The sequence below is a fragment of the Penaeus vannamei genome, chromosome 18 (genome assembly GCF_042767895.1).
Source record: "Penaeus vannamei isolate JL-2024 chromosome 18, ASM4276789v1, whole genome shotgun sequence".
Taxonomy (NCBI): Eukaryota; Metazoa; Arthropoda; class Malacostraca; order Decapoda; family Penaeidae; genus Penaeus; species Penaeus vannamei.
The window spans coordinates 37,360,808-37,387,132 of NC_091566.1; the positions used below are offsets into that span (position 1 = coordinate 37,360,808).

The 26,325-nt window shown below is 48.2% G+C and overlaps 1 protein-coding gene across 24 annotated transcripts in view; it reads right to left on the bottom strand.

Moving 5' to 3' along the window:
• The window catches only part of LOC113808002 (muscleblind-like protein 1), a 575,352-nt gene that overhangs the window by 95,913 nt on the left and 453,114 nt on the right, over nucleotides 1-26,325 (bottom strand). For 14 of the 24 annotated variants that reach the window (XM_070133277.1, XM_070133282.1, XM_070133268.1 and 11 more), the window contains one exon: nucleotides 4,762-4,893. The exons of the other annotated variants lie outside the window; for them this stretch is intronic. In XM_070133277.1, coding sequence (XP_069989378.1) covers nucleotides 4,762-4,893 — 132 coding nt within the window. The remainder of the gene's footprint in view (nucleotides 1-4,761; nucleotides 4,894-26,325) is intronic. 24 annotated transcript variants of the gene reach the window in all.

The following is a 26,325-nucleotide window of genomic DNA, read 5'->3' on the forward strand; positions in this document are numbered from 1 at the left end:
TCCTCCCCCCTCCCTATTCCTCCTGACGCAGCCCCCACACCCTCCCCAGAAGCCCCGCCCTCTGCGTCAGGTCATCGCCATGCCTCAACATGTCTGCCACACGTTACGGCACTCAGCCACGTCCTACCTCTTCCATTAGCTCATCGGCGCCGGACCATCAACTTTTACCCGGAATCAAGCGAAGCCTCATCCCTGGGCTTCCTCTATCCCGCCTTGGAAATTCTCCTCCGAGTTTAAGGCTTCTTTTTTTTTTGTTCTTTTTTATAAATAAGTTAAAAAAAAAGGAAAGTAAAATAAAGAATGAAAATACACAGACCCAATACAGCACCGTTTCTTTTTCCAAACCCTCTGCCCCTCCACCCGAGGTCCCCGGTCCCCTCCTACCCCCTCCTACCCCTTCACCCTATGCCAGGTGCCAGCCCCTAATGAGAGACCCGATCTCCTCCCTCCCCCTCCCCCCCCCTCTGTGGATACATTGGGGGTGGGGGTGGGGGTGGGGGGCGCACTGTCAACACAAAGACGGGAATGTAGCGACAGCCTCCAATACGCTGTTGAAGAAAGGCGAAAAATTCGTTTGGGCTGCGAGACGGTTTTCGCTTTCGCTTTTTTTTATTTTTTTTACTTTTTTTGCTTTTTTCTTCTCCTATCGTCCGTTCGTTTGAGATCCGTCTCGATCCTCGGAAATTGTATTTTCTCTTATTCTTTACTTGGCTTCGTTACTCTTTATCTTTCCTGAGATCGACATCAAAACAAATCCGAATCTTTAAGTCCGAAATAAAAGACATTTCAGCGCCTTTTGCTCGATCCTCAGCGCGCAACCTAACGCCCATATCCAAAGTTCAGACAAGATAGAAAAGGCATGAGATGGTGTGAGCTCCATTGTTCCAACGTGACCGGGTGTTCGAGGGTGCTTCCGCGTGTTCCCTCCCGACGGTCAGCCCGACAGCGTGTTCCCTCCCGACGGTCAGCCCGACAGCGTGTTCCTTCCCGACGGTCAGCCCGACAGCGTGTTCCTTCCCGACGGTCAGCCCGACAGCGTGTTCCCTCCCGACGGTCAGTCCGACAGCGTGTTCCTTCCCGACGGTCAGCCCGACAGCGTGTTCCCTCCCGACGGTCAGCCCGACAGCGTGTTCCCTCCCGACGGTCAGTCCGACAGCGTGTTCCTTCCCGACGGTCAGCCCGACAGCGTGTTCCCTCCCGACGGTCAGCCCGACAGCGTGTTCCCTCCCGACGGTCAGCCCGACAGCGTGTTCCTTCCCGACGGTCAGCCCGACAGCGCGTTCCCTCCCGACGGTCAGCCCGACAGCGTGTTCCCTCCCGACGGTCAGCCCGACAGCGTGTTCCCTCCAGACGGTCAGCCCGACAGCGCGTTCCCTCCCGACGGTCAGCCCGACAGCGTGTTCCTTCCCGACGGTCAGCCCGACAGCGTGTTCCCTCCCGACGGTCAGCCCGACAGCGCGTTCCCTCCCGACAGCGTGTTCCTTCCCGACGGTCAGCCCGACAGCGTGTTCCTTCCCGACGGTCAGCCCGACAGCGTGTTCCTTCCCGACGGTCAGCCCGACAGCGTGTTCCTTCCCGACGGTCAGCCCGACAGCGCGTTCCCTCCCGACGGTCAGCCCGACAGCGTGTTCCTTCCCGACGGTCAGCCCGACAGCGTGTTCCTTCCCGACGGTCAGCCCGACAGCGTGTTCCTTCCCGACGGCATCCCGACAGCGTGTTCCTTCCCGACGGTCAGCCCGACAGCGTGTTCCCTCCCGACGGTCAGCCCGACAGCGCGTTCCTTCCCGACGGTCAGCCCGACAACATGCTCCCTCCCGACGGCGCGTTCCCTCCCGACAGCGTCTGCTCGCCTCCTCGCTTCCACGGCCGAGGTCTCCGCACGGGATTATAATGAGAAAAGTTGAGCTGTTTGCTACGACAAAGTTGATGAAATCTAAGGTCAAACGGTCATGACTGAGATGTTTTTTTTTTTCTTTTTTTTGGGTGGGGGGGGGGGAGGTAGTGGGTAAGAAGGCTTGTGTGTGTTGGGGGAGGGGAAAGGAGGAGGACTTAGAGGGGAGGGGGTCACACAAGGAGGAAAATTTAGGGGTGGGGAGGGGGAGAAGTTCGATGGAAGGGTGGTAAAAAAAAAAAAAAAAAAAAAAAAAAAAAAAAAGTGGGTGGGTGGGTCGGTTAAGGGAGTCGCTACGATCTCGGCCGACTCGGATCTCCGATAACCCTCGCGATCCCGTTCCCCTTTCCCACGACAGCCGACACGACCCGCACGCTAAGCAAAGCCCGCAAGAAACAACACAAGAAACACCCGCACGCAGAGACCGGGGGAAACTCTTTCACAATACGACGCTGCGTTTCCCTTCGTCACGGCCACCTGCAGCCCCCACAGGTCGTGACTCGGGACTAACGACTCATTCTGCGCTGTAACACGACCTCCCGCCACCCATAAAGTCGCTGCTACCACCACGGTACTACCGTGGCCCTAGGTCTATCCCCTGAGCCCCCCTCCCCTCATGTCCCCTCCCTCTCTCCTCTCACCTACCCTCCCCGTCTCCTCTCACCTACCCTACCCTCCCCTTCCCTCTCTCCCTCTTCCCTTACCTCCCCTCCTCTCCCCTCTCCTCTCCCTTTACCTCCCCTCCCCTCCCCTCTCCCCTTGCCTCCCCTCCCCCTATCAGGAGATTAAATCCTGTAACAAGCGCAGCAGCGTGTTTAGGACTACTAATTCTTGATACGCCCCAAAAACAAACGGCATCTAAAATAACAGTAATGTTAACTAACAACAGCAATGACAACAACACTAATAACGACGATAATAATCTTAAATTTAAGGAGGGGGGGAGCTTGGTTAATTGATAAGCGGTTCAGTAATTTCCTTTTTTTATTCTATCTAATCTAACGATTCAGCCCACTAAGTGTACCCTCGACTCGCCCCCAACTCTAAGTGCCTTAGCTGAAGTGCCACAGCCTGAAAGAGAGTGTCGCTGTTCCATGTGTGGCACTCCCAAGCAGAAGCATTATGCCCATCCTCACAACAGGGGAGTCGCTGCATCATGAAGCATACGCATGCGGTGCTTTCACGTCTCTTGAAGTGTGTTTTGAAATCCTAAACTCATCCTGCCCGTTTTACTCTTCCTCTCCGCGAATGAGGAATCACACCTTAAATGTTACTTTAACCTCCCTGTACGTCGAGGTGTGACCCGGAACCCTCTCCTCTCCCTGCGTGGGGATGATAGTGTCATGTGCGGGGCGAGAATGCCACAATACGTCACGGGTAAATCTAGCGTATTGTAGGGAGCCATAACTGCCTGCGTGTGACGGGTTTACGGCGTCACACTTCTGCTGCAGATCGTCACCGGCGCGTCGCGTACGCTCTAAACATCCGCAATGTGGGTTCTAAATGCTCCGAGGTGCTATGGGTGTCTGGTGTGACGTCCAGTGCCACTTAAAAGACTATGATGTGTCGTCAGAAGCAGGTCTATTGATGCACACTACATGCTATCTCTGAGGCGTGTGTGTGGTGACCTGGCCAGCATTTTATGTGTCAAGGTCCGTCCATTCCCTTGCTTTTTAGAGAAAGAAAACTAAAACAAAAACCGAACTCATATTTCTTGTTTCGTAAAAAATGGAAAACATACAACAACAATAATAATAATAATAATAATAACGGCAATCATAATAATACAACAACAACAAAAGGAATACAAAATGTACTTATTTTTGGGGGGAGAAAAAGGGAATTGGGGAAAAGTTAGGATACAGGTTGTTCCAAGATAAAGGAAGATGTCATGATGCTCGATATGAGAGAAGAAGAAATTAAAAAAAAAAAACATAATCACAATACACATAAATCTCTCACTTTGCTTTCTATCATTGAAAAAAAAACAAAAAACATCAAAACAAATCCTTGTCATCTTAAACCAAAAGAGGTTTTTAGATTGCACTCGATTTGCATTTTAAAAAAACAAGAAAGAAAAGGCAATCACTAACAAGGAGGCAGTTCTTACATCTACTGGCTTCGGACACAGACCTCAAGCTACATGGTTTGTGCTTCAGAGGAAAGGGAGGTTAAGGCCCGGTGCTCTTGGGAAGAACACGCAGGCGGTTTTATGAGTTACATGAGGAAGTGAAGGATGGAAGTGAATGGTGGAGAGAGAGAGAGAGAGAGAGAAAATGGGAGAGAAAGAGGAGTAGAAGGGGGAGAGAGAGAGATTAAGAAAAGAGAGGAAGGGGAGAAGGGATAAAGAAAAGAGGCGGGGGAGAATACATAACGGGGAAGAAAACATAACGAGAAAAGAGAGAGAGAGAGAAATAAGACAGAAAGCGAAAAGGGAAGCGAGCAAGAGGAGAGAGAAAAGGGGGAAAGAGAGAAGAATGAGAGATGGAAGGAGAATTTGATGGATGGATGGAGAGATAGTGAGGAGGCAGTACACAAAAAAGAGAGATCAATTTACGCACTAATAAGCTCAGTGACGTAATGGCTCTTGAAGGTTTAGGTCTATATATATATATTTTGGTGGGGAGTGTAAGAAAAAAGCTGCTGTTTTTTTTTGTCTTTTTTTTTTTACTTTTATTTCATTTTATTATCTTCTATTATTAAATTGGCGCGTCTGTGAAAAAAGAAGTGCGAGAATAGCAATAAAACTTTTATATATATATCTTTTTTTTTTTTTTAACTTTCATCATGCTTTTTTCCATCAAGGTCTTTTCTTGGAGTGTCCGCTTTCATCAAAACATAAACCAGCTGTGATCAATGAATAGACTTACTGAGAGCATAAGAGGAACGTTTTCTGCAGAAATTGCGGTGTTGTATAGGGTGTATTGCGCCTGAGTTCCCGAAGATCTCTGCTCTTGTCTACTGTGAGCGGTCGGGGCGCTAGGGTAATATTGTTGTTGCATCTGGGGACGGAAACGGGGGTACTTCAGAAATCGGGGATACTGTCACAGAAAACGGGAATACTGTCACAGAAAACGGGAATACTGTCACAGAAAACGGGGATACTTCAGAAATCGTGGGTGGGAGGTGGAGGGGGGGGGGAACCTTTCAGGAAACGGGAATTCTTCAGAAAATCGTGGAGGGACATGAATTGGAGGACTTTCAGAAAACGGGGGTTTGGGGGGGCATTTCTTTAGAAAACTCCAGAGAACTTTAGTTAAAAACGTGAAGGGGAACTTGTTTAAAAAGGGGAAGTATTTCATACTACAAAACTATGACTGTATAATCAGTATGCAACATGGAGACACTCACGGGATTCTACTATCATTTTTTTCCTTCTAATACAGGCTAATGCCTTTCCCATCATAAACTATGGTAGCAAGTGTTAAGGCAGTCGTCGGTGCATATTTTTGGTACCCGTGCAGTATAAATACCACACTTGGCCTCTACATTTCTTCTTCCAATTTCAATCATATATAATTTTGTCTCTCTGATTTTCATTACATATACACACATACATATAAATATATACATATACATATACTTTAGGCACACGACATTGCTTAACGCAGCTATTGCAATTACAAAAAGACACTCGCCAAAAAATAATTAATTCTCCCGTGAGTAGTCGCTAAATAGTAACACATGTACACAAAACAAGGTAGGAACAGGTTGTGGTAGTGGTTGGGATTGGTAGGAGGTCGTAGCGGGATGTGGAAAGGTGGTAGGTGGTAGGTGGTAGGTGGTAGTTAGAGGTAGGGAGGGAGGGAGGTAGGGAGAGAGAGAGAGAGAGAGTAAAGAGAGAGGGAGAGGTAGGGAATGGATGGGGGAAGGGACAAGTGGTAGGTATAGGGAGATTATATTTTATGCTCCTCAGTGTCCTTCCAGATGTGTATATATATATATATTGTATATATCTATATAAGACTCCATTCAACAACAAAATAAAACAAAGAGAGAATGCAAGATGAAAAAAAGCATCAACTACCAAAAAAAGGAAAAAAAATCGTCGTCTTTTAACATCTAAAATATGTAAATGAAAAAAAAAAAAAAATTACGAAAAGAAAACACAGAAGACGAGGAGAAAGAAAGACCAAGAGAGGAGGAGGGGGGGAGGGGTGAGTGCCACAGAGGAAACACCACCTGCCACAGAGCCTCGTCTTAGGGGCTCCGCAGACACGCCTAGGATGCCTGACGAAGCCGAGACGAGGTCCTAGCGCCGGAAGGACTTCAGGTGACGAAGGAGGTGCTTGCGTAACTTTAAGACAAATTCCTTTGATGCAGGAGAGGCGGAGGAATGGGGGGGGAGGGAAGGGGAGGGGGGGGAGACAGATTGAGGGGGGTGGGGTGGGCAACAGGCTTGGTAAAGAGAGGATGAGGAGAGAGAGAGAATGAGGGGAGAAAGGTGGTGAGAGAGAATGAAGTTGGATGATAGGTTGGGAGAAGGGGATGTGGGGAGGGCGAGACGTAAAGCGAGGTGAGGGAAATAGTAAGGGAAGAAGGAGGAATGGGGAGAACGAGGGGCGAAGGAGAATGGGGAAGAGAATTAAGTAAGACTAGGATGGGGAGAGAGTGAAGAGAGAATAGGGGGGGGGGGGGAGAGAAACGGATGTGGAAGAAAATCTGAGGAGTGAATTGGGATCGGAGTCAGGAGTGAGACGAGAGAATAGGAACAGGAAGGAGAAAAGGAGGGAGAAAAGAGAGAAAAAAAGGAAAAAAAAGAGCGAAAGACGAACAAAAAGAAAGAAAGAAAGGAAACGGAGAATAATTTTTAAAAAAAGGTACAGAGAAGAATAAACAAAAACGAAAGGAAAAGACGCCAAAGAGGAAAAAGAACACCCCGAACTTACACCTCCACAAAAGAGTCCCCATCGAAACTCACACAAAACCAACAACGCCTCGCAGCCGAACCCAAACCTTGGCTTCGTCCTCGTGGAGAATAAACGACAGAGGGAGAAACTGAATCAAGAAAGACGTGCAAAAGGCGTACAGTGTCCCTAGACTGGCGCTATGACGATGGCGACGGCCCGCTGGTTGAGGTCTGAGTTCCACCTTTTGCACAGTTCCCGGTGGAGCGCCGTCCGACTCCACATTGCCTTCAGGGGGCCCAGGTGGAGGCAAGACTAAGGAGAAGTCCGGAAGATGCCGGAGTTCCACCTTCAGGCCCCGGTGAAGTGACTTCAGACTGACTTCAGAGTGACATGAGGGGGACCAGGTAGAGGCAAGGTCAAGTAGGAAAACGAGCTTCTCATGTTAACAAGATTAATTCGTCTAGAACGTTATTCTTCCTTATCCTCCTGCTCCTCCTCTTACTCCCATTCTTTCTTCTTCCTTTCCTCCTCCTCCTCCTCTTACTCTAATTCTTTCTTCTTCCTTTCCTCCTCCTCCTCCTCTTACTCTAATTCTTTCCTCTTCCCTTCCTCCTGCTCCTCCTCTTACTCTTAATTCTCTCTTCTTCCTTTCCTTCTTCCTTTTTTCTTTATGTAATCCCGCCCATCACCCCCAACGAGTGATTCCATCCGTGAACCTCCCAAGCTTAAAAACAACTTTAAAATCTCCCGCAAATTAGAGAAGTTACCCCCAGGCTATATCGCCATAATCGAATTCTTCCTTCGTGAGGGCGGGAGAGCTACGACCGAGGGCTAAAAGCTTGCATCTTCCCCCTCTCTCTCTCCCCTCTCCCCTCTCCTCCTCCCCCACAAGCGCCCCCACTCCATATTGTACTCATCCCCCCCCCCCTTCACAACCTCTCCTCAACAAGGCTCCCACCTCTTCTACTTCTTCCATCCCCATTCTCACTCACTAAACTTTCGCTTACCTTCTTCCTATGTCAACTTCCCATTCCCTCCCTCCCTATTCCCCATCACTCCTCAGGCCCCCATTCTTTTTTTTCCCTACTGTTCCCCTTCCCCATCCTCTCCACCCCATCAGTTCCCTACCCTCTCCCCCATTTTCCTCTCCCTCCCTCCCTGACACCCCTACCCTCCCCCTACCCATCCCATGCAGTGCCAGAGGGGAACTCGCATGACACGCCCGCCGATGCCCAACGACACCTCATGCATGTGCAACTCGCCCTCCGTCCTGCAACGCGTCCTTGGCTCGCGCGTGCAGGAATTCCGCATACGATTTGCATGCGGCTCTTAAGTATTCGCAACCTCTGGTGACTGGCCAGCACTCGGCCAAACTGGGATTTTTTTTATTCTTCTTTATCTAAGGCCATTGTGTTGATGACGCCTCTCGGGGGGAAAGGGTTGAGCGAAAGGGGGGGGAAATGAAGAGAGGGGATAAGAAAGGAAAGGCGCAGAGGGGAGAGGATACGAAAAGAAAAGAGGGAGGGGAAGGGGGCAAAAGGAGACATGATTTACATCTCCGTTGCGTCTCGCATTTCAGTAATAACGTTTTAAATACGTTTTCTTTATCCTCTCTACAATTTCGTTTTGTTTTTTTTTTGTCGTTTTTCGTTTGAAAATTCTACGAAAATCGCTCTCTTGGGATCAAAGTGGAGGCCAAAGCTACTCAGCTCAGTTTCCATTTACGGATAAACCGGTGAGGACGGATCTCTCCCCCCCCCTCCCGCCCCTTAAAATTACCCCTCCATTTGTTTCATCTGTAGGATTATCTTTTCTATCGGTCTGTCTGCCTTTTTGCAACGGTGTGATCCGATTAGATATCAAAATGTCTCGTAATCTATCTAACACTGACCTCTCTCTCTCTCTCTCTCTCTCTCTCTCTCTCTCTCTCTCTCTCTCTCTCTCTCTCTCTCTCTCTCTCTCTCTCTCTCTCTCTCTCTCTCTCTCTCTCTCCCCATGCAATCCAACTGGACCTCCTCATCACAACAACCGCCATTGTTCGCCCTTCCTCTCGCAGAAGTTAGCAGCGCGGCTCGCCCCATCTGCTTAAGTTCCCCCTCCGTTGTTTCTCCTCGCCCCGTTTTCTCTAAAGCCGCGTCATCGTCGTTCCCGCTGCCTCTTCGTCAGGCATCAGCTGTTCCTGGAGCCAAGTCATTACCGGCTTTTTATATGGAAACTTGGGAGACATCTGGATCTCCCGCGGCCAATCGGGGGTGCGCAATATTAAAATTTTGGGGGAAATCAACGAGGGAGGGGAGGGAGGAAAGGGGGGAAAGGGAGAAAGGAAGGGGAGGTACGCGGCCGTATTGGAAATCCAAGATGGCGTCGTCGGGGAAAATACCCAAACGCACACACGTCTTCCAGACATAATGTAAACACGAACCCGCTTACACCCACACACACACGCAAAACATTCATGTACGTAAAAACAATGTGCACATCCCCACTCAAGACACCCGCGATTTCTACTCTACCGACGAAGGATTTCATTTTTTTATGAATAAGTAATCATATGAATACGAATGAGACATGAGACTATATCCTCCCTTCCTCCCCCCCCCCCCTGGTCGACACAAGACGGCATAACTAAGGCAAGAATTAATATTCTCTAACGACCTTTGACCTCGTCTGTCGTCTCGGGTTAGGTCCTTGTTTATCTGTCAACCTGTCTGTCCGTTTGTCTATTCTTCTCGTTTCTTGGATGTCCCTTTTGTCTTTTTTTTCCGTGTTTACTCCACCCGGCTGGACACGTCTGTGAAGGAGTGATGGAGGAGAGCAAGAGTCATGGAGAAAACTCCTTTATACGCTTGCCTTCTCCCTCCCTCCTTCCCTCCCTCTCTCCCTCCCTTCCCCATTTCCTCTCCTGCCCATGATACCTAAACAGTGTAATATTCGGCCAGTAATTTAACGAGCTAAAAATACGCCTTAAATATTTGATTAAACTGAACCGGTTTAATTGCAAACGCTTCAAAATACAGCATTTGTATTTCGGTTACAGGGAGGGGGGGGGGAGGTAAGGGGTAAGGGTGCAGGGGAGAGAGGGAGAGAAAGAGATGGAAAAAGGAATCGGGACAGACACAGATAAATATATAGAAGCAGACATTAGATCACTAGATATACAGTGATAGATAGATAGATAGATATATAAATAGAAAGATAGATAACTAGATAGATAGATAGACAGATAGATAGATAGATAGATAGAAAGATAGATAGATTCCCCTTTATTCCGGTTTATCACAGCCTGGAATGCTCATTTCGGTGATAAAGACGTTAACTAAATAAATAAATACATCAATAAGCGAAATAATATGAATCGTCCATTTCTTTTCCATATAATTCGTTGAGATTAACGAAATAATCGCATTTTGGGGGGAAATGTATATCATAATGAACATCCATAAAAATTCAAGAGGAAAAGTTATGATAAAAAAGAGAAAGAAAAGGAAACAAAAAATAAAGAAAGAACAAAAGGGGAAGAACAACAGAACATGAATAATAACAATAAAAAAATATATATAGGAAGATAAATAATAAATAGATGGTGATAAATGAGAGAGAAAAAGAGAGAAAGGACTAAAGCCTCGCTCCTCCTCCCCAATTTTGGATCCCGAACCTATAAATCATGCAGCGGTCAGGGCCATGCACTCCTCCTCCCCTCCCCCTCCCCCACCCCCACAGCCCCTCCCTTCCTCTTTCTCCCTTCCCCTCCCACACTCCTCCCCCACTCCCTCCTCCCTCCCTCCCACGCCCTCCCTCTTTCTCCCTTCTCCCGCTCCTACTCTGGTTTACCTTCTCCCTTCCTCCTCTATTCTCCTTCACCTCCTCTCCTACCCCTGCCCCTCCCCCACTCCCTCCCTCTTTCTCCCTTCTCCTCCTATTACTCTGGTTTACCTTCTCCCTTCCTCCCTTTCCTCCTCTACTCTCCTTTACCTCTTCTCCTACCTCTATCACTCTTCTCCTTCTCCTTTCCCTCCTCCTCCTTCTATTCTTCCCTCCTTTTCCTCTCTATCCTCAACTTCCTCCCCTCTCTTCTCTTTCCCCTACCTAGCCTCTTCTTCTTCTTCTTCCTCCTCCTCTTCTTCTCATTTTCCTCCACCACTCCCTCCCTCTCCACCTCCTACTCCCTTCCTCCTCTTCCTCCTTCCCCTCCTCCTCCAATCTTCTTCTTCCTCCTCCTCCCCCATCCTCTTCCTCCCCCATCCTTCTCCTCCTTCCCCTCCTCCTCCAATCTTCTTCTTCCTCCTCCTCCCCCATCCTCTTCCTCCTCCTCCTTCCCCTCTTCCCCTCCCCCCCCTCCAGGGCCTCACCTCCACCAGGGATTTAAAAATATAAAAAAAATGTCATACTGCGACCGTAGAACAAACAGAAATATTTATTATGCCCGGAATTGTAATACTGCTATCGGATATAGACATTTGTTTTTTTGTTTTTTGTTTTTCATTAATTTGTTCACATGAGCTTCCTGAACAATTTTATTTTCCGGCATTACATTATTTGATTAAATACTTCCTCGGTACAACCTATCAAAGAAAAATAGAAATGAATAAACACGAAACACGAACGCTCGCACGCACGCACGCACGCACGCGCCGTAAAATGAAGTTTCATTATTCATCATCGAGGGAGAAACAAAAACAAACAAAAAAAAGAAAACAAACTCACAAACCTCTCTCTATCGAAACGCCAAAATTACTTTAATAAACAACACTAATCAAACTGTCCAAACTTGTAAAATTAGATCAATAAAAGGAAGGTGAAGTTGCATCAAACAAAATTCACCATCAGTGAGCACTTAACATATGGCGGTCGAAGGAAAGATGGAAAAAAATGAGAGAAATAAAAATGGAAGGAGGAGGAGGAGGAGGGGGGGGGTGTAGGGGAAGGAGATGGTGGAGGAGGGGGAAGAGGAAGAAAAAGTGAAGAAAGAAGAGAGAGGAGGAAGAAAAAGGGAAAGAAGAAAGAGATAAGTGAGAAGGAAATGGAATAGGGAGAGGGAGGAGGAGGAGGCAGAAAAGGAAAAGGATGAGAAGGAGAAGAAAGAAGAAAAAAGAAGAAAAAAAGACGATGATAAAAGGTGGAGAAGAAGGAGGGGTGCGTGTGAAGGGGAGGAGGGGGAGGAGGGGGAGGAGGGAGATGTCATCTTGAGAAGGTCGAGCAAACAAAGTGCAAGGCCGAGCTCTGTTTAGGGACTTGATAATTGAGTGTCGGCAAGAATGCATGATTGTCTGGGGAAAGGGGGAGGGTGGAGGGGGGAGTGGGGAGTAGACGGGGAGGAGGAAATGGAGGGAGGTAAGGAGGGATGGAGGGAGGGAGAGAGGGAGAGAGGGAGGGAGGGAGGGAGGGAGGGAGGGAGGGAGGGAGGGAGGGAGGGAGGGAGAGAGAGAGAGAGAGAGAGAGAGAGAGAGAGAGAGAGAGAGAGAGAGAGAGAGAGAGAGAGAGAGAGAGAGAGAGAGAGAGAGAGAGAGAGAGAGAAAAGAGACAGACAGAGAGACAGAGAAAGAAGGAAGTGAGAAGTGGAAGGGAAGGACGATAGGGGGTTGGGAAAGGAAAGAGAGAAGCTAAAATTGAAGAGAAAGAACAAAGAGAAAGGGATAGGAGGGAGTAGATAACAAATGAGGGAAAGAGAAAGGGGAAACGGGAAAAGGGAAAAGGGAAAAGGGAAAAGGGTGGAAGGGATTGCCTGCGTGTCCGAAGACTTGGCTACACTGCCGCTGCAACCCCGCCGGCCACTTCAACCTTGACTTCGTTCCTCATCTTACCTCATACCTCGTACTCATTACTCGCAGAACCTCTCATACCTCCCTCTCCTCATTTCCCTCACTCTGCCAGCGTTATCCATCCCTCAGTACTTCCTTTTCACTCATATTCCCTCATTCCCTCATATTCGCTATCCACCTGTCCATAGCCCTTTATTTCCTTTTTTACCTATTCTTCCTCATCGCCAGCTTGCTTTCTTCCTCACCTCATTTATCTAATCAACCTCATTAATCCATAATCGCCCTCACACTTCTTTTGCTGTATCTCAGTTGACGGTTTTTGTCTCATTTTCTACTCATCATTCTGATGATTTTATTTTTTAATTATTATTTTATTATTATTATTATTTTTTTTTTTTTGGGGGGGGGTCACATTATTTTTTTGTATGAAGTTACTCATTATTTTTTTTTTTCCCTTGGATGAGATTTTATCGTCTTTTTACCGGTTATTTGTTCTATTTTTGTTCGTCCGCTCTTCCTCTTTCGTTCAGAGTCCATAATAATCGTGTTTTTTAATCTTTTATTCACGTTACGCAACTCAGTGTCTATATTATGAGGATATTTTTACCGTTCTTTCTTCCTCAATTCGCGTAAGGTCTATCCATAATTTATCTCTTCCCTTTCCTTATTCCCTCTCTCCTTTCTTCTTTTACTTTAATTCACCGATTTCCCTTCCCCTTTTCTCTTATCACTCTCTCCTTCCACTCATTTCTTTATGTCATCTTCCTTGTCCATTTTTTTTTCTCTCTTTTACCTTCATTCATCTTTTTCTTCCTCTTTTAACCCTTTACCATCTATTTATCTGCATTTACCTTCCCTAATTTCTCCCCTTCTTCTCTTTATCTTCGTTTCCTATCTCACCCTCCCTTACTTGCCTCCCTTTCCCTTCTTTCTTCCTCCCTTTCCACCTTGCCTTTCCCCTTCCCCTTCCACCTCTCCCCCTAGATCTCTCACCTGTCTATTTGACTCCATTTTCCTTCCCCTTCTTCCCTTCCTATCCCTTCCCCTTCTTCCTCCCTCCCTCCCTTTCCCTCCCTTCCCCTTTTTCCTACCTCCCTTTCCCCTTCTTCCTCCCTTTCCCTCCCACCTCTACTCCCTTTCCCCTTCCCCTTCTACCTCTCCTCCCTTTCCCCTTTCCCCTTCCACCTCCCCCCCAGCTAGACCTCTCAGCTGTCTATTTGCCTGTGAGTAGAAGTGAGTGGATTGGAGTGGAATGGGCAACAGTGGAGTGGAACGAGACGGGAAGGTAATAGACCAATGGAACCATCACACTTGGACGAGTTTTGTTCGGTTGCAGAGACTTCAATCATGGTAATGCGGAGGGAGGCCAGGTGGGCGGGAGGGAGGGAGGGAGGGAGGGAGGGGGATAGAGAGAGAGAGAGAGGGATAGAGTGGGAGTCAAAGAGAGGGAAGGAAGGAGGGAGGGAGAGGGAGAGAGAGGGAAGGAGGGAAGGAGGGAGAGAGAGGGAAGGAAGGAAGGAAGGAAGGAAGGAGGGAGGGAGAGGAAGGAAGGAGGGAGAGGGAGGAGGAGGGAGGGAGGAGAGGGAGGGAGGAGAGGAGAGAGGAGGGAGAGGAGGAAGGGAGAGAGAGAGAGTGAGAGAGAGAGAGAGAGAGAGAGAGAGAGAGAGAGAGAGAGAGAGAGAGAGAGAGAGAGAGAGAAAGAAAGAGAAAGAGAGAGAAAGAAAGAAAGAAAGAAAGAGAGAGAGAGAGAGAGAGAGAGAGAGAGAGAGAGAGAGAGAGAGAGAGAGAGAGAGAGAGAGAGAGAGAGAGAGAGAGAGAGAGAGAGAAAGAAAGAAAGAAAGAGAGAGAGAAAGAAAGAAAGAAAGAAAGAAAGGAAGGAAGAAAGAAAGAAAGAAAGAAAGAAAGAAAGAAAGAAAGAAAGAAAGAAAGAGAGAGAGAGATAAAGTCGATAAAGACGACCCTGGACAATCTTTTACTTAATCTGTTGGAGTTTTTCATTTCTATTCAATTTCCCTCGACTTTTTTCATACACGAATAAGTAAACGAGTAAGAACATATTATCCTTCTTCATCTATGCAAATATCAAAGGTAATCACAATCTCTCTCTCTCTTAATTTCTCTCTCTCCACAGCTAATACAATCTCTCTCTCTCTCACCCTCAAACACACACACACATTTTTTCTTTCTCTCTCTCTCTCTCTCAAACATACACTCTCTTTTTCCCCTTCCCCTTCCTCCCTCTTTCATATACATTCTCTCTCTCTCTCTCTCAAACATACATACACTCTCTCTTTTTCCCCTTCCCCCTCCTCTCTCTCTCTCTCTCTCTCTCTCTCTCTCTCTCTCTCTCTCTCTCTCTCTCTCTCTCTCTCTCTCTCTCTCTCTCTCTCTCTCTCTCTCTCTCAAACACACACACACAGCAAGCCTCGCATGCCAGCTGTCCAAGTAATCAATCTGTCCCGGGGGCTTGGGTTACGCCTCCGACTCGCCGTGCCGCCAGCCTCTCTCTCTCTTCCGTTGCGATCGTCACTCTTCGCAAACCTCCTTCGTGGGCTCTTCCTTCATCTCCCGGCGAGAGAGCATCCTTCGCTTGGTCCTTCCCGTAGGATGAATGAAAAAAAAACGAGAGCATCTTTCGTTTTGAACTTCCCAAACGATTATAAAAAAAAGGAGGTGTTTGTGAGAGAATGAAGGAAAGAGGGAAATGGGGGTGGGGGAGGGGTGGGGAAGTATGGTGTACTCTCTCTCTTTCTTTCTCTCTTTCTCTTTCTTTCTTTCTCTCTCTCTCTCTCTCTCTCTCTCTCTCTCTCTCTCTCTCTCTCTCTCTCTCTCTCTCTCTCTCTCTCTCTCTCTCTCTCTCTCCTTCTCTCTTTTGGTGCTATCAGTATCCGATGGAGAACTGTCAGTGAAACAGACTTCCGAGAGGTGGGAGTATGTCTCTCTTTCTTTATTTCTCTCTCTATATATATCTATCCTTCTTTCTCTCTTTCTATCTTTCGTTCTCTTTCTCTCTTTCTGTCATCTCACTCTCTCTTTTCTCCCTCCTTAGTCTCTCCTCTCTCTCGCTCTCTCCTTCGTTAAGAAGCACGCACACACACACACACACACACACACACACACACACACACACACACACACACACACACACACACACCGTAGGAAGGGCTGGAAAGAGTGACTGGAATGGAGAAAAGTAAGGGAAGGAATGGGGACTGAGGAAGAAGGTAGGAAGGGAGAGGAAGAATGAGGGAAGTGATAAATGACGAAAAGGAGGGGAGGGGAAGGGAGGGGAAGGGAAGGGAGGGGAGGGGAGGGGAGGGAGGGGAGGGGAGGGGAGGGGAGGTGAGGTGAGGTGAGGTGAGGTGAGGGGAGTGGAGTGGAGTGGAGGGGAAGGTGAAGGGAGGGGGGGCAATGGCGAATAAGAGGTGAGGAGAGGAGAGGAGAGGGGAGGGGAGGGGAGGGAATAGAAGAGAAGTGGAAAGAATGGAAGGAGGAGGAGGCGCCTCACTCCCTCCATCATCTCCACAATGGAAGCAGAATAATAAAATAAACAACACCGAACCGCACAATTTGCATACTTGATGACAACAGAGGCCAGCGTGGCGTGGCGGAGGAGCACAAACGAATGAGAAAAGGAGAGAAAAAAAAGACGATAAAAATTGAACTAAATAAGATACCATGGATTCACCCCCTCCCACCCCCACCCCCCCTCGGCAGAAGCGTGTGTTATGGCGTTCTATCCCCCCCACCCCCCGCCCACTGATCCGGAGAAATCAAAAATGCAAGGTGAACATCCACAGGCACGGGGGAAAACTATGCCAAGACGAAGGGGGGTTTGGGTGCCACCCGCAACTCCCGTCTCTTGCCCTTTTCTCTTTCTCTCCGTGTCCCTGTCTCTTGCCCTTCTCTCTTTCTCTCCGTGTCCCTGTCGCTTGCCTTTCTCTCTTTCTCTCCGTGTCCCTGTCTCTTCCTGTCTCTTGCCTTTCTCTCTTTCTCTCCGTGTCCGTGTCTCTTCCTGTCTCTTGCCCTTCTCTCTTTCTCTCCGTGTCCCTGTTTCTTCCTGTCTCTTGCCTTCCTCTCTTTCTCTCCGTGTCCCTGTCTCTTGCCTTTCTCTCTTTCTCTTCGTGTCCCTGTCTCTTTCTTTCTTGCTAATCTATCTCTTTCTTTCTTTTTTTTAATTCGCTTTCTCTTTCCCTTTCTTTTTTTCTCTCTCTAACACACACTCTCTCCCTCTTTTTCTTTTATTTCTTTCTCTTTTTCTGTCTGTCTGTCTCCGTCTCGCTCTCCCTCTCCCTCTCTTTCGTTCCTTCCCTCCCCCCTTCTCTCTCCCTCTCCCTCTCCCCTTCTCTCTCTATCTCTCTCACTCCTTCTCCCTCTCCCCCTTCCACCCCTTCCCACCCTCCTCTCTCCCTCCTTCAATATCCCACAAGTGCCCCGAGAAGAAAGGAATCCCCGGCCGGACTCTCGGCGTGATTTGCGGTGCCAGCCAAGGCCCCCGCAGTCGGCGCTGGCACGGGCACTCCGGCGGTGCCACTTGACAGGCGGGTGATCGGCCGGACTCCGCCATGGCGCGACTGACGGCTGGCGACTGACGGCTGGCGACTGACGGCTGGCGACTGACGGCTTTTAAGGCACTTGATTGCGTCTTGGCTTGCGGGACCGACTTGCAGCGTTTGTAAACAATAAGCAATCAAGGTGAGGACTGTGCTGATAAGAACGGGCAATTGTGGTGATAGTGATAATCAATGGTATTAAGTTTTAATTAAAAGACATTAGTAAGAATATGAAAAGATCATAAAAATAACAACACCAGTTCTAATGATAGCAATGAAATCAACAGCGAATAACGATGATACTAATATAAAAACAACAACAAAGAAACAATAAAAACGAAATAGCACATAGGATAATAAACGAAAATATCTGGCATAATTATCATCAACCCCTCCCCCCCTCCCCCTCCCCTTTACCCCCCCCCCATGCCCCACCATGACAATCCCACCATTTCCATGCAATAAACACTTCCATGACTGTCAGCCAGTGTCAGCCGTTGCAGTGAATGCTTTCTCTCCGTTTCTCTTTCTGTCTTTTCTTTCGTTCGCTTCCTTTCGACAAATCTGTGCAATTATGTTTTTTTTCCGTTTCTGTAAATTGTTAAAAAAAAAAAAAAAAAAATATATATATATATATATATATATATATATACATATACAAAAAAATAAAAATGGTGGTGCAGCATCGGTTTCCGTGTTGTATTTCGGGCAAGAAATTGTGATCAAAATGAATAAAAGAAATTTACATAATGTAGATGACCAAATGTTTTTTTTTTTTAACAGCAGCAACAAAACAATAAATATAACAGGCGATTATTATACAAATAACATTTAATGATGTGATAATGGCAGTGATGATAACTGCAACATTATAACAACAATAATATAAAAATCTAATGTAAAACAGTAAGATTAAACTTAACCAAAATGCTGCAAAAAACAAATAAATGAAATTCGAAATAAACTAAAAAATATAGGGTGACTGAAGCAAGCACACGCACACTATTTACGTGCACATAACACATTGTGTGTGTGTGTGTGTGTATGTGTGTGTGTGTGTGTGTGTGTATGTGTGTGTGTGTGTGTGTGTGTGTGTGTGTGTGTGTGTGTGTATGTGTGTGTGTGTGTGTGTGTGGGTGTGTGTGTGTGTGTCCGTGTGTGTGTGTGTGTGTGTGTGTGTGAGTGTGTGCGGGCGTGTGTGTGTGTGTATGTGTGTGTGTGTGTGTGTGTGTGTGTGTGTGCGTGTGTGTGTGTGTGTGTGTGTGTTTGTGTGTGTGTGTGTGTGTGTGTGTGTGTGTGTGTGTGTGTGTGTGTGTGTGTGTGTGTGTGTGTGTGTGTGTGTGTGTGTGTGTGTGTGTGTGTGTGTGTGTGTGTGTGTGTGTGTGTGTGTGTGCGTGTGTCTGTACATGTTCATGTGTGTATATGCATGCGTATGTTTACGTGTATCTGTGTGCATGTGCATGTTTATATACACAGCATATGCAATTGTACTTCCAGCAACATCCAACGAAGAACACAAGAAACAGATCCCACACAACTGCCTTTACACCAGCAAGACGAAAGAGGTAGACAGAGAGAGAGGAGAACAAGAGACCAAAACAGGAACGGAAGATGTGTGATAATGACACGAAAAGACGATGGACACACATTAAACATTGGTCATTTCAAGCGCAATCGTGTCCCTTTATTCCACACGCAATATGATAAATACAGAAAGATTAGAATAGAGAGAGACAGAGAGTGGGAGAGAGATTGTGTGTGTGTGTGTGTGTGTGTGTGTGTGTGTGTGTGTGTGTGTGTGTGTGTGTGTGTGTGTGTGTGTGTGTGTGTGTGTGTGTGTGTGTGTGTGTGTGCGCGTGTGTGTGTGTGTGTGTGCGTGCGTGTGCATTCGCGGCGCGCACGTGTATCCGCGAGAGCGTGGCGGAGCAGGAAGAGAAACCCGGGCCCCGTATCGGTGTCATGAGGCCAGAGGAACAAAGATAGCGCATAGCGTGACGCGACCTCCCGACCTCGCACAGGCCGCACCAACCGGATTCTTCGTGACCCGCCCCGAGCCTCGACTGGCGCCTTCTGCACACCGTCCGTCCGCCGCCGCCGCAGCCGCTACCTCCACCGCCACCGCCACCACCGCCGCCGCCGCCGCCGCAGCCGCCACCGCCGCCACCACCGCCGCCGCCGCCAACACCAACTTCCAGCAGCTTTTCCCCGTCCCCGCCGCCGCCGCCGCCGCGCTGTCACAGGACGAGTTTCTATCTCTGCCCCTTTTTCCTCACTCGAAGACTTTCATCTCTTTTGATCTGATTTTCTCTCTCTCCTCCTTCACGATTGCTTTCTCGTCGAATATTTACCAGCTCGGCTCTCCTTCCCTCTCGCGGAAACTACGCGCTATCGGCCACTTCATTTTTGCGAGCGATATTTGCCGGGAGCTTTGCAATAAGGTGTGAATGGCAGAAAGGAGGTAGGAGGATGAAAAGGAGTAGGAGGAGGAAAAGGAAGAGGAAGAGGAGGAGGAAAGGGGGGGGAAGGGAGTAGGAGGTGAAGGAGGGGAAAGAGGATGAGGAAGGGAAAGAGGAGGAGGAGGAGGAGGAAGGGAAAGAGGAGGAGGAGGAGGAAGGGAAAGAGGAGGAGGAGGAGGGGAGGAGGAGGACACTAGAAAGTGGACAGCGACGCCTCGGGGTCAGCTGGTCATGCTGCATGCTGGAAGCGCGCCTTCTCCCGCCGACCGCCCAGCCCTCGCCCGCTATACACCGCCCTCTTTGCAACGCCCGCGGTCCGCCTGCACGCCCACGGTTGCACACTGCCATGTCGGTAATTAAATCACTAGAGTCTGTATACAGCAGAGGGAGGATTGTGGGGGGGGGGGGGGGGAGAAGTGCTGGGTGGAATGAGATGGGGGGGGCAGAGGGGGGGAGTGGGCGCGGACAGCGTGAAGGTGGAGCTGTGATTAAACGCGGGCGTGGGTGGAAAGGGCAACGGCAAGGTGGGCGGCGAGAGGAAAGAGCGCCCGCCGTCTGTCGTGCCGCATACGACTCCCCCTCCCTCCGCCCTCGCTCCTAAAACAAACAAACAAATTGAATTCGCGCCTCCCTATAAAACCGTTGAAAAATATGCCGCATCTTTTCCAAAAAACCGAAAGAACCCAAAAGTGGAAAGTGTCTCCCTCTCTTCCCCCTCTTCCTCTTTCTCCTTCCCTTTCCCCATTCCTCTTTCTCCTTCCCTTTCCCCTTTCTCTCTCCCTTCCCTTTTCCCTCACACAACCTACCAGGAAAGCAGGTTAGGGAGACCGGGATAGCCTACCGATGATGATCTTGCAATAAAATACACACATTTGCAACACGAAGCGATTTCCATATAGACAGATGTTCCCTTAAAAAAAAAAAAACAAGATGACAAAGCAAGCAACATTATCCGTTAAGCGCCTTTTCGCTCGGGCCACACGCGCTCCAAAATCCACTCCCGCTACTTTCCAAAAACACGTTGGCTCTGCACACGTAAGGCACCCGCGAGGCCCCGCTACTCCCGCCCTGCAACACGCACCGATCCCAACGCAACGCCTCCTGCAACTTGTAAACAAACCTCGAGACAAGTCGTTCGGCGGTCCCGATCTGAACCCCCCAAAAAAAGAGAGAGGCTCGTTATGAACGGGAGATAAAAGGAGAGAGATGAAAATCAAAAGAAATATAAAAGGCGCTCGAGCAGATCCCCTTGGCATATAAAAACACGACGACCGCACTTCAGAAAGCGGCGCGGCTGCCTCACGGGGCCGCCAAGCAAGTTAATGGTCGGCAACGGTCAATACTCGAAAGGTGCATCTTCCACCGGGGAACCGGCGTGAAAAATCTCTCTCTCTCTCTCTACACACACACATATAAACATATATATATATACATATATACATGTTTACACACATATATACAAAAAAAATACACATACATATATACATTGCCCGCCCCCCCCCCCTCTCTCTCTCTCTCTCTCTCTCTCTCTCTCTCTCTCTCTCTCTCTCTCTCTCTCTCTCTCTCTCTCTCTCTCTCTCTCTCTCTCTCACGCTTTATAAAGCTCTAGAAGCATCATCAATAAACTCCCAGCGCGTGCACCAACTACGGAACCCGGCGCATATTTTGAAGAAAACGCTGTCGCTCCCCCACCATAGAACCTCCATATTAAACGGTAAATAGCCTCGCCCCGTCTTCTAACTAGCTGGAAAATAGGGAAGGAGGGGAGGGTAACGTGTGAAAATATGCCGAAAATGCCCTGACTCCCTGGTACAAGTAGATACCCCTCTCCCCCCCTCCTTCCCCCTCCCCCAACCCTTCGAGAAGTGGGTGATTCCCTCACTCGTCACGACGCCGGCTGCAGTAAAGGCTAAAATAGTGATGGAGACCTGGGAATAATAACCCTAATAACTCTGCAGATGGCAACTCTTTATAATTACTTCTCTCGCACTTGTAAAACTCTTTTTCCCCCCCACTCCCTCTTCCATGCAGTTTCTTTCATGGCATTAGGCAGGGCGCAAAAAAATTGTACATTATGATAGCTGTTTAAAAAAGTTGGTAGACGGTGGGCTTTCCTTTGCAAGTTCCTCTGGATACTGTTAAGAGAAGAGGAAGCGGTGTGAGGATGGGGGAGGGGGCGGGGGGAGAGTGGACATGGAACATAAGGAGGGGGAGGGGGAGGGGAGGGGAGGTTGATGGTTGTAAGGACTAGAGGGAGGGGAGGGGAGGGGGAGGGGAGGGGAGGGGAGGGGAGGGGTGGGCAGGGAAGGGGGTTGATGGTTGCAAGGACGGGGATGTGAGGAGGGGAGGGGAGGGGAGGGGAGGGGGGAAGCAAGAGGTGCTGCAGCAAAGAAGACGCTCCGGTAGAACTGCCATCTTGCGTGACGTCACCGCACTTTCTTCTCCCTCCCTCCCTCCTCCACGCCTCGTCTTCATCATACAATTCCTTCCACCACGCAAGAACGGCCTCTTCTCCCCATCTCTTCTATGCTTCGATCCCCAACCCTTCCGTTCCCTTGACTTCCCTCCTACAGGCATCTCCTCTCGCCCAAACCCCCCTCCTCACCTGCCTTCTGCGTCCACGCCGAGGTCCCAGTTCAAAAAAGCCTAACCTGTCCGAACACCAACGACGCTCAATCTCGTTTACGCCTAGAATTGCCCGTTTGTCATTAAATTGGTAATAATAACAACTACAATGACAGGGAAAAATACACATACGGACACTAATAAGCGGTTCATTCACGTTAACTTTGCAACATGCGAAATAATCTGTAAAACCTGCATGGCTGCAATCCATAGGACCGCCCACCACGTGGAGGAAAGCGCAGGAATCTTTCCAAAATTCCTAAATTTGGGATCTCTCTCCTCCCCCCCATATCATGCTCTCGGTCAACGCCGAACTATAAAATTATTCAAGTGAAAAGACACAGTCTGAGACTCTAATAACACAAAATAACTACCATCTAAATAATGATGAGAATAAAGAAACGAAAAAAAAATTAAATATATGGCAACACCCCTGAGCGCAACCGCCGTGGCCGTCAGAGGAAACGAACATAAAACGATCTTTCTCCTCCTATGAATACATTTTGTCCGTGATAAAGGTGTAAGAGCTGGTGCAGTCCCGAGTGATATCCTAGGAGACGACTACCACCGCTGGCACTAAGGGAATAACTTGGTAAACGAGTGCTTATATCATGGCCGTCATCTCTTCGGGAGGGACACGAAAACCTGAACCTATTGATATATATTTTTCCTTTCTTTTTCTTTTCCTTAGAACTTTCTTTCTCCTGACAGGTTTGAACATTTTATAGTTATCTTTGTCGCGTTTTCTCTTTCGTATCTTCTACGAAAGGAGGGAAAAATTGAGAGAAATAACAATCCTGGTCTTTTCCCCCCATCTTCACAGCGGAGATAATGGAAACCTGAATTTCTTCATAAAAGACTCTTTTTCTTCTTCTTCTTCTTTTTTAAAAACACATAAAAAAGGCGTTGCATTTCCAAACGATTTTCCTCCGTAACAGAAGGGGGTCCGTCATTTGTTTCTTGAAGCAGCGGCTCCCGGTGCTGCACGCGGGGCAGGCAATTCCGCCGTCGAAGCGCGGGTTCTCTCTTTCACAACCGGCCGCGCTCCCAGATAATTGCGAGCAGGTACGAGCAACACGGTAAACATCGGCACACCACGCAGCATGCAAGCAAACAAGCAAGGAAGCAACCATGCAGACTATCGCACCATTTACCCCATTTAACCTCCTCTTCCTCACCTCTCCCCCGCCCCCCTCCCCCTCCCTCAAGGTTAAGCTCTCCCCCACGCCCCGCAACGAGGCCCGCGGGGTGCTGCTCCTCCGGCAGAAGGAGCGAACGCTTCCCGATGGGAATCCTCTCCAGAGCAGGAAATTCTCGGTCGGGTAGCGCCGTCGGGGGAGCTCCATACCCTCCTCCGCCGTCGGCCGCCGTCGGCTCGACAGACCCCCGACCGCCGACACGGGAGCGCGGCAAAACTGCCTCTCCGTTTATTCCATTTTTATCTAACCTCGTTATTTAGAGTTTTATTCTCCTTCTTGGTCTGCGACGGCCCGGCGACAGCTAAAATAAGCGGCCGGCAAAGGGTTTCCGCAGCGCTCCTAAGAGCATTAGGCCAAGATGGCGGCTGGCGAGGTCGGGCCATGAGCAGGTCATGGGCTTCGGGCTCGCGCTTTTTAAGGACAGTAAGAAATGTTCATGAGGCCAGAAGGGGTGGTAACTGGGGGAGCGGGTGGGGGACGGAGGGAGGGGAGGGGAAGGAGAGGGCAGGGAAGGGGTAGGAGAGAGAGGGAAGGGGAAGGAGAGAGAGGGAAGGGGAGGATGGCCACCGAGGGGAGAAGGGAGGGAAGAGGAGAGGGAGGGGGAAGAAGGGAGGGAAGAGGAGGGGGAGGGGGGAGGGAGAAGGGGGAGGAGGAGGAGGGCTGCGCGTGGAGGCCGAGGAGGCACCAGACCGGCTGTGCGACACGGCTCAGGACGGGCCGGGAGACTTACGTTGCAGCCAGTTTGGTGTCGGAAGGGAACAGGTTTCTATCCGATACTCGAGTGAGGTTAGTGAGGCCTGTCTGCTCCCCCCTCTCCCCTCCCCTCCCCCGCTTAACCTACCCCCTCCCCTCCCGCTCGTCCCCCAACCTACTCCCCTGCTCCGCCACTGCTTGCCTGCTGATTCCACCTGCCTACTACACACACAAACATACCACCACCTTTTCCTGCATGCATGTTCTTTCAGAGGGTAAAGAAAACACAAGAGAAATAGAGAGAGAGGGAGAGAGAAATAGAGAAAGAAAGGAAAAGAGAAAGAAAGAGAGAAAAGGAGAGTGAATGCAGAAAAAGAAAAAGAGGGGGAAGAGATAGATAGATAGACAGAAATCTAAAATACAAGGGGGAAGACACATAAATAAACAGAGATGAAAAAAAGAGATAGAGAAGAGGACAGATAGATAAAAAAGAGAGGTAAACAAACAAACAAACAAATAAAGTCCGACCGAGAAAGACACCGAAACAGACAGACAGACAGAGATCTAGGGAAAAAAAAAGACAAACTCGAAAGCAACGCCCTCTCTCTCTCTCCCTCACAGTCAACGCATCTCGCCACACGAGCCTTCAGCCCCCAACGCCTTAAAAGTCCCTCGCTAGGCTAGTCTCCGCTGAAGCCTGAAATCTTAACAAGGTATGCCTAAGCTTGCCTTGGCGACCGAAGAGAGAGAATCTGATAAAGGGGGGGAAAGAGGAAGTGGAGGAGGTGGGTAAAAGGACTAGAGGTGGACGAGGAGGTGGAGGTGGGGAAAAAAGGACGAGAGGTGGATGAGAAGGAGGAGGAGGAGAAGGAGATGGATGAGATGGAGAAGGAGGAGGAAGAAATAAAGAAAGAGAGAAAGGGATAAGCGCCATTTTTCCGAACCGCAACCAGATGCAATCACGGGAAGACAAGGCAATGCCAACTATGAAACAGAATACAAAACGGGAAGAAGGAAGTGGGGAGAAAAGAGGGGAAGAAGAGGAGGAATGAGGAGGACAAGGAGGTCGCGCGAGGTACAATACCCGGCGGACGCCCATAAGTCACGGGCGTGCGGGGCCAGAATTCCAAAACTCGACGGGAAAGTTCTCCTCCTCCTCCTCCTCTTCCATCTCTTCCTCGTCTTCCTCCGCCTTCTCCTCCTCCTCCCTATCCTCCTCTTCTTCTTCCTTCTGCTCCTCCTTTTCTTTTTTCCTACTCTTCCTTTCTTCTTCTTCATTTTCTTCTCCTTCTCTTCCTTTTCTTCTTCTTCTTCTCCTCCTCTTCCTTCTTCCTTCTTATTCTTCTTTTACTTCTTCTCTTCCCCCCTCTTCTTCTTCTCCTTCTCCTTCTTCCTCTCTTCCCCCTAACCATCTTCGCTCTTATCAAGAATACCACCCTATTCCCCCTCTTCCGTCAATTTCCCTTTCCTATTATCATCACTCGCTTCATAACTTAAAACTGCTTGATAATTCACTTCAATCTTTTGTAAACCAATAATTAAAAAACAAGGATTACGGAATGACCATCTCTATCGCTCTCTGTAATTCGAGAGAAAATCAAATGTTGAAGCGCATCAAAAAGGAAATAAATAAATAAATAAATAAATAAATAAAATAAATGAAATAAATAATTGATAAAAATAATCCAAACGACGCACATTACCAGAAAAATTCACATTCTAAAAAAAAGATAATAATAAGAAAAAGAATAAATAATATCAGCTATCAATCATGGAAACTATCGCCAAATTTAGATGTATATATACATATATATATATATATATATATATATATATATATATATATATATATATATATATATATATATATATATATATATATATATATATATATATATAATACATATGACAACCTTATTCAAAAATAAAAAAACATTGACACATATAACCTAAAAAAAAAAATATTGACAATATACATTCCTGTGAAAACTATGGACAGCTTAAAAAAATAATAATAATACATACAACATGAAACCTACCGACACCTTTATAAAAAAAAAAAAAAAAACTATAAAAAAAACACTAAGTAAAATAAGACTAACAACAAAAGCAATTTGTGAGGCAGACAAGCATCCTGGGATCTCCCGCGCCTCATTAATACTTCATAGCACAGCCTCACTTCATTCTATAGGCATTTCTTTCTTGCTCTCGCCTCAAACGTGACCAGCATTCCCCGGTGAGGTGGGGGGGGTGGGGGAAGGTGGTGAGGAAGGGGGTGGGGGGTGGAAGGTGATGGTGA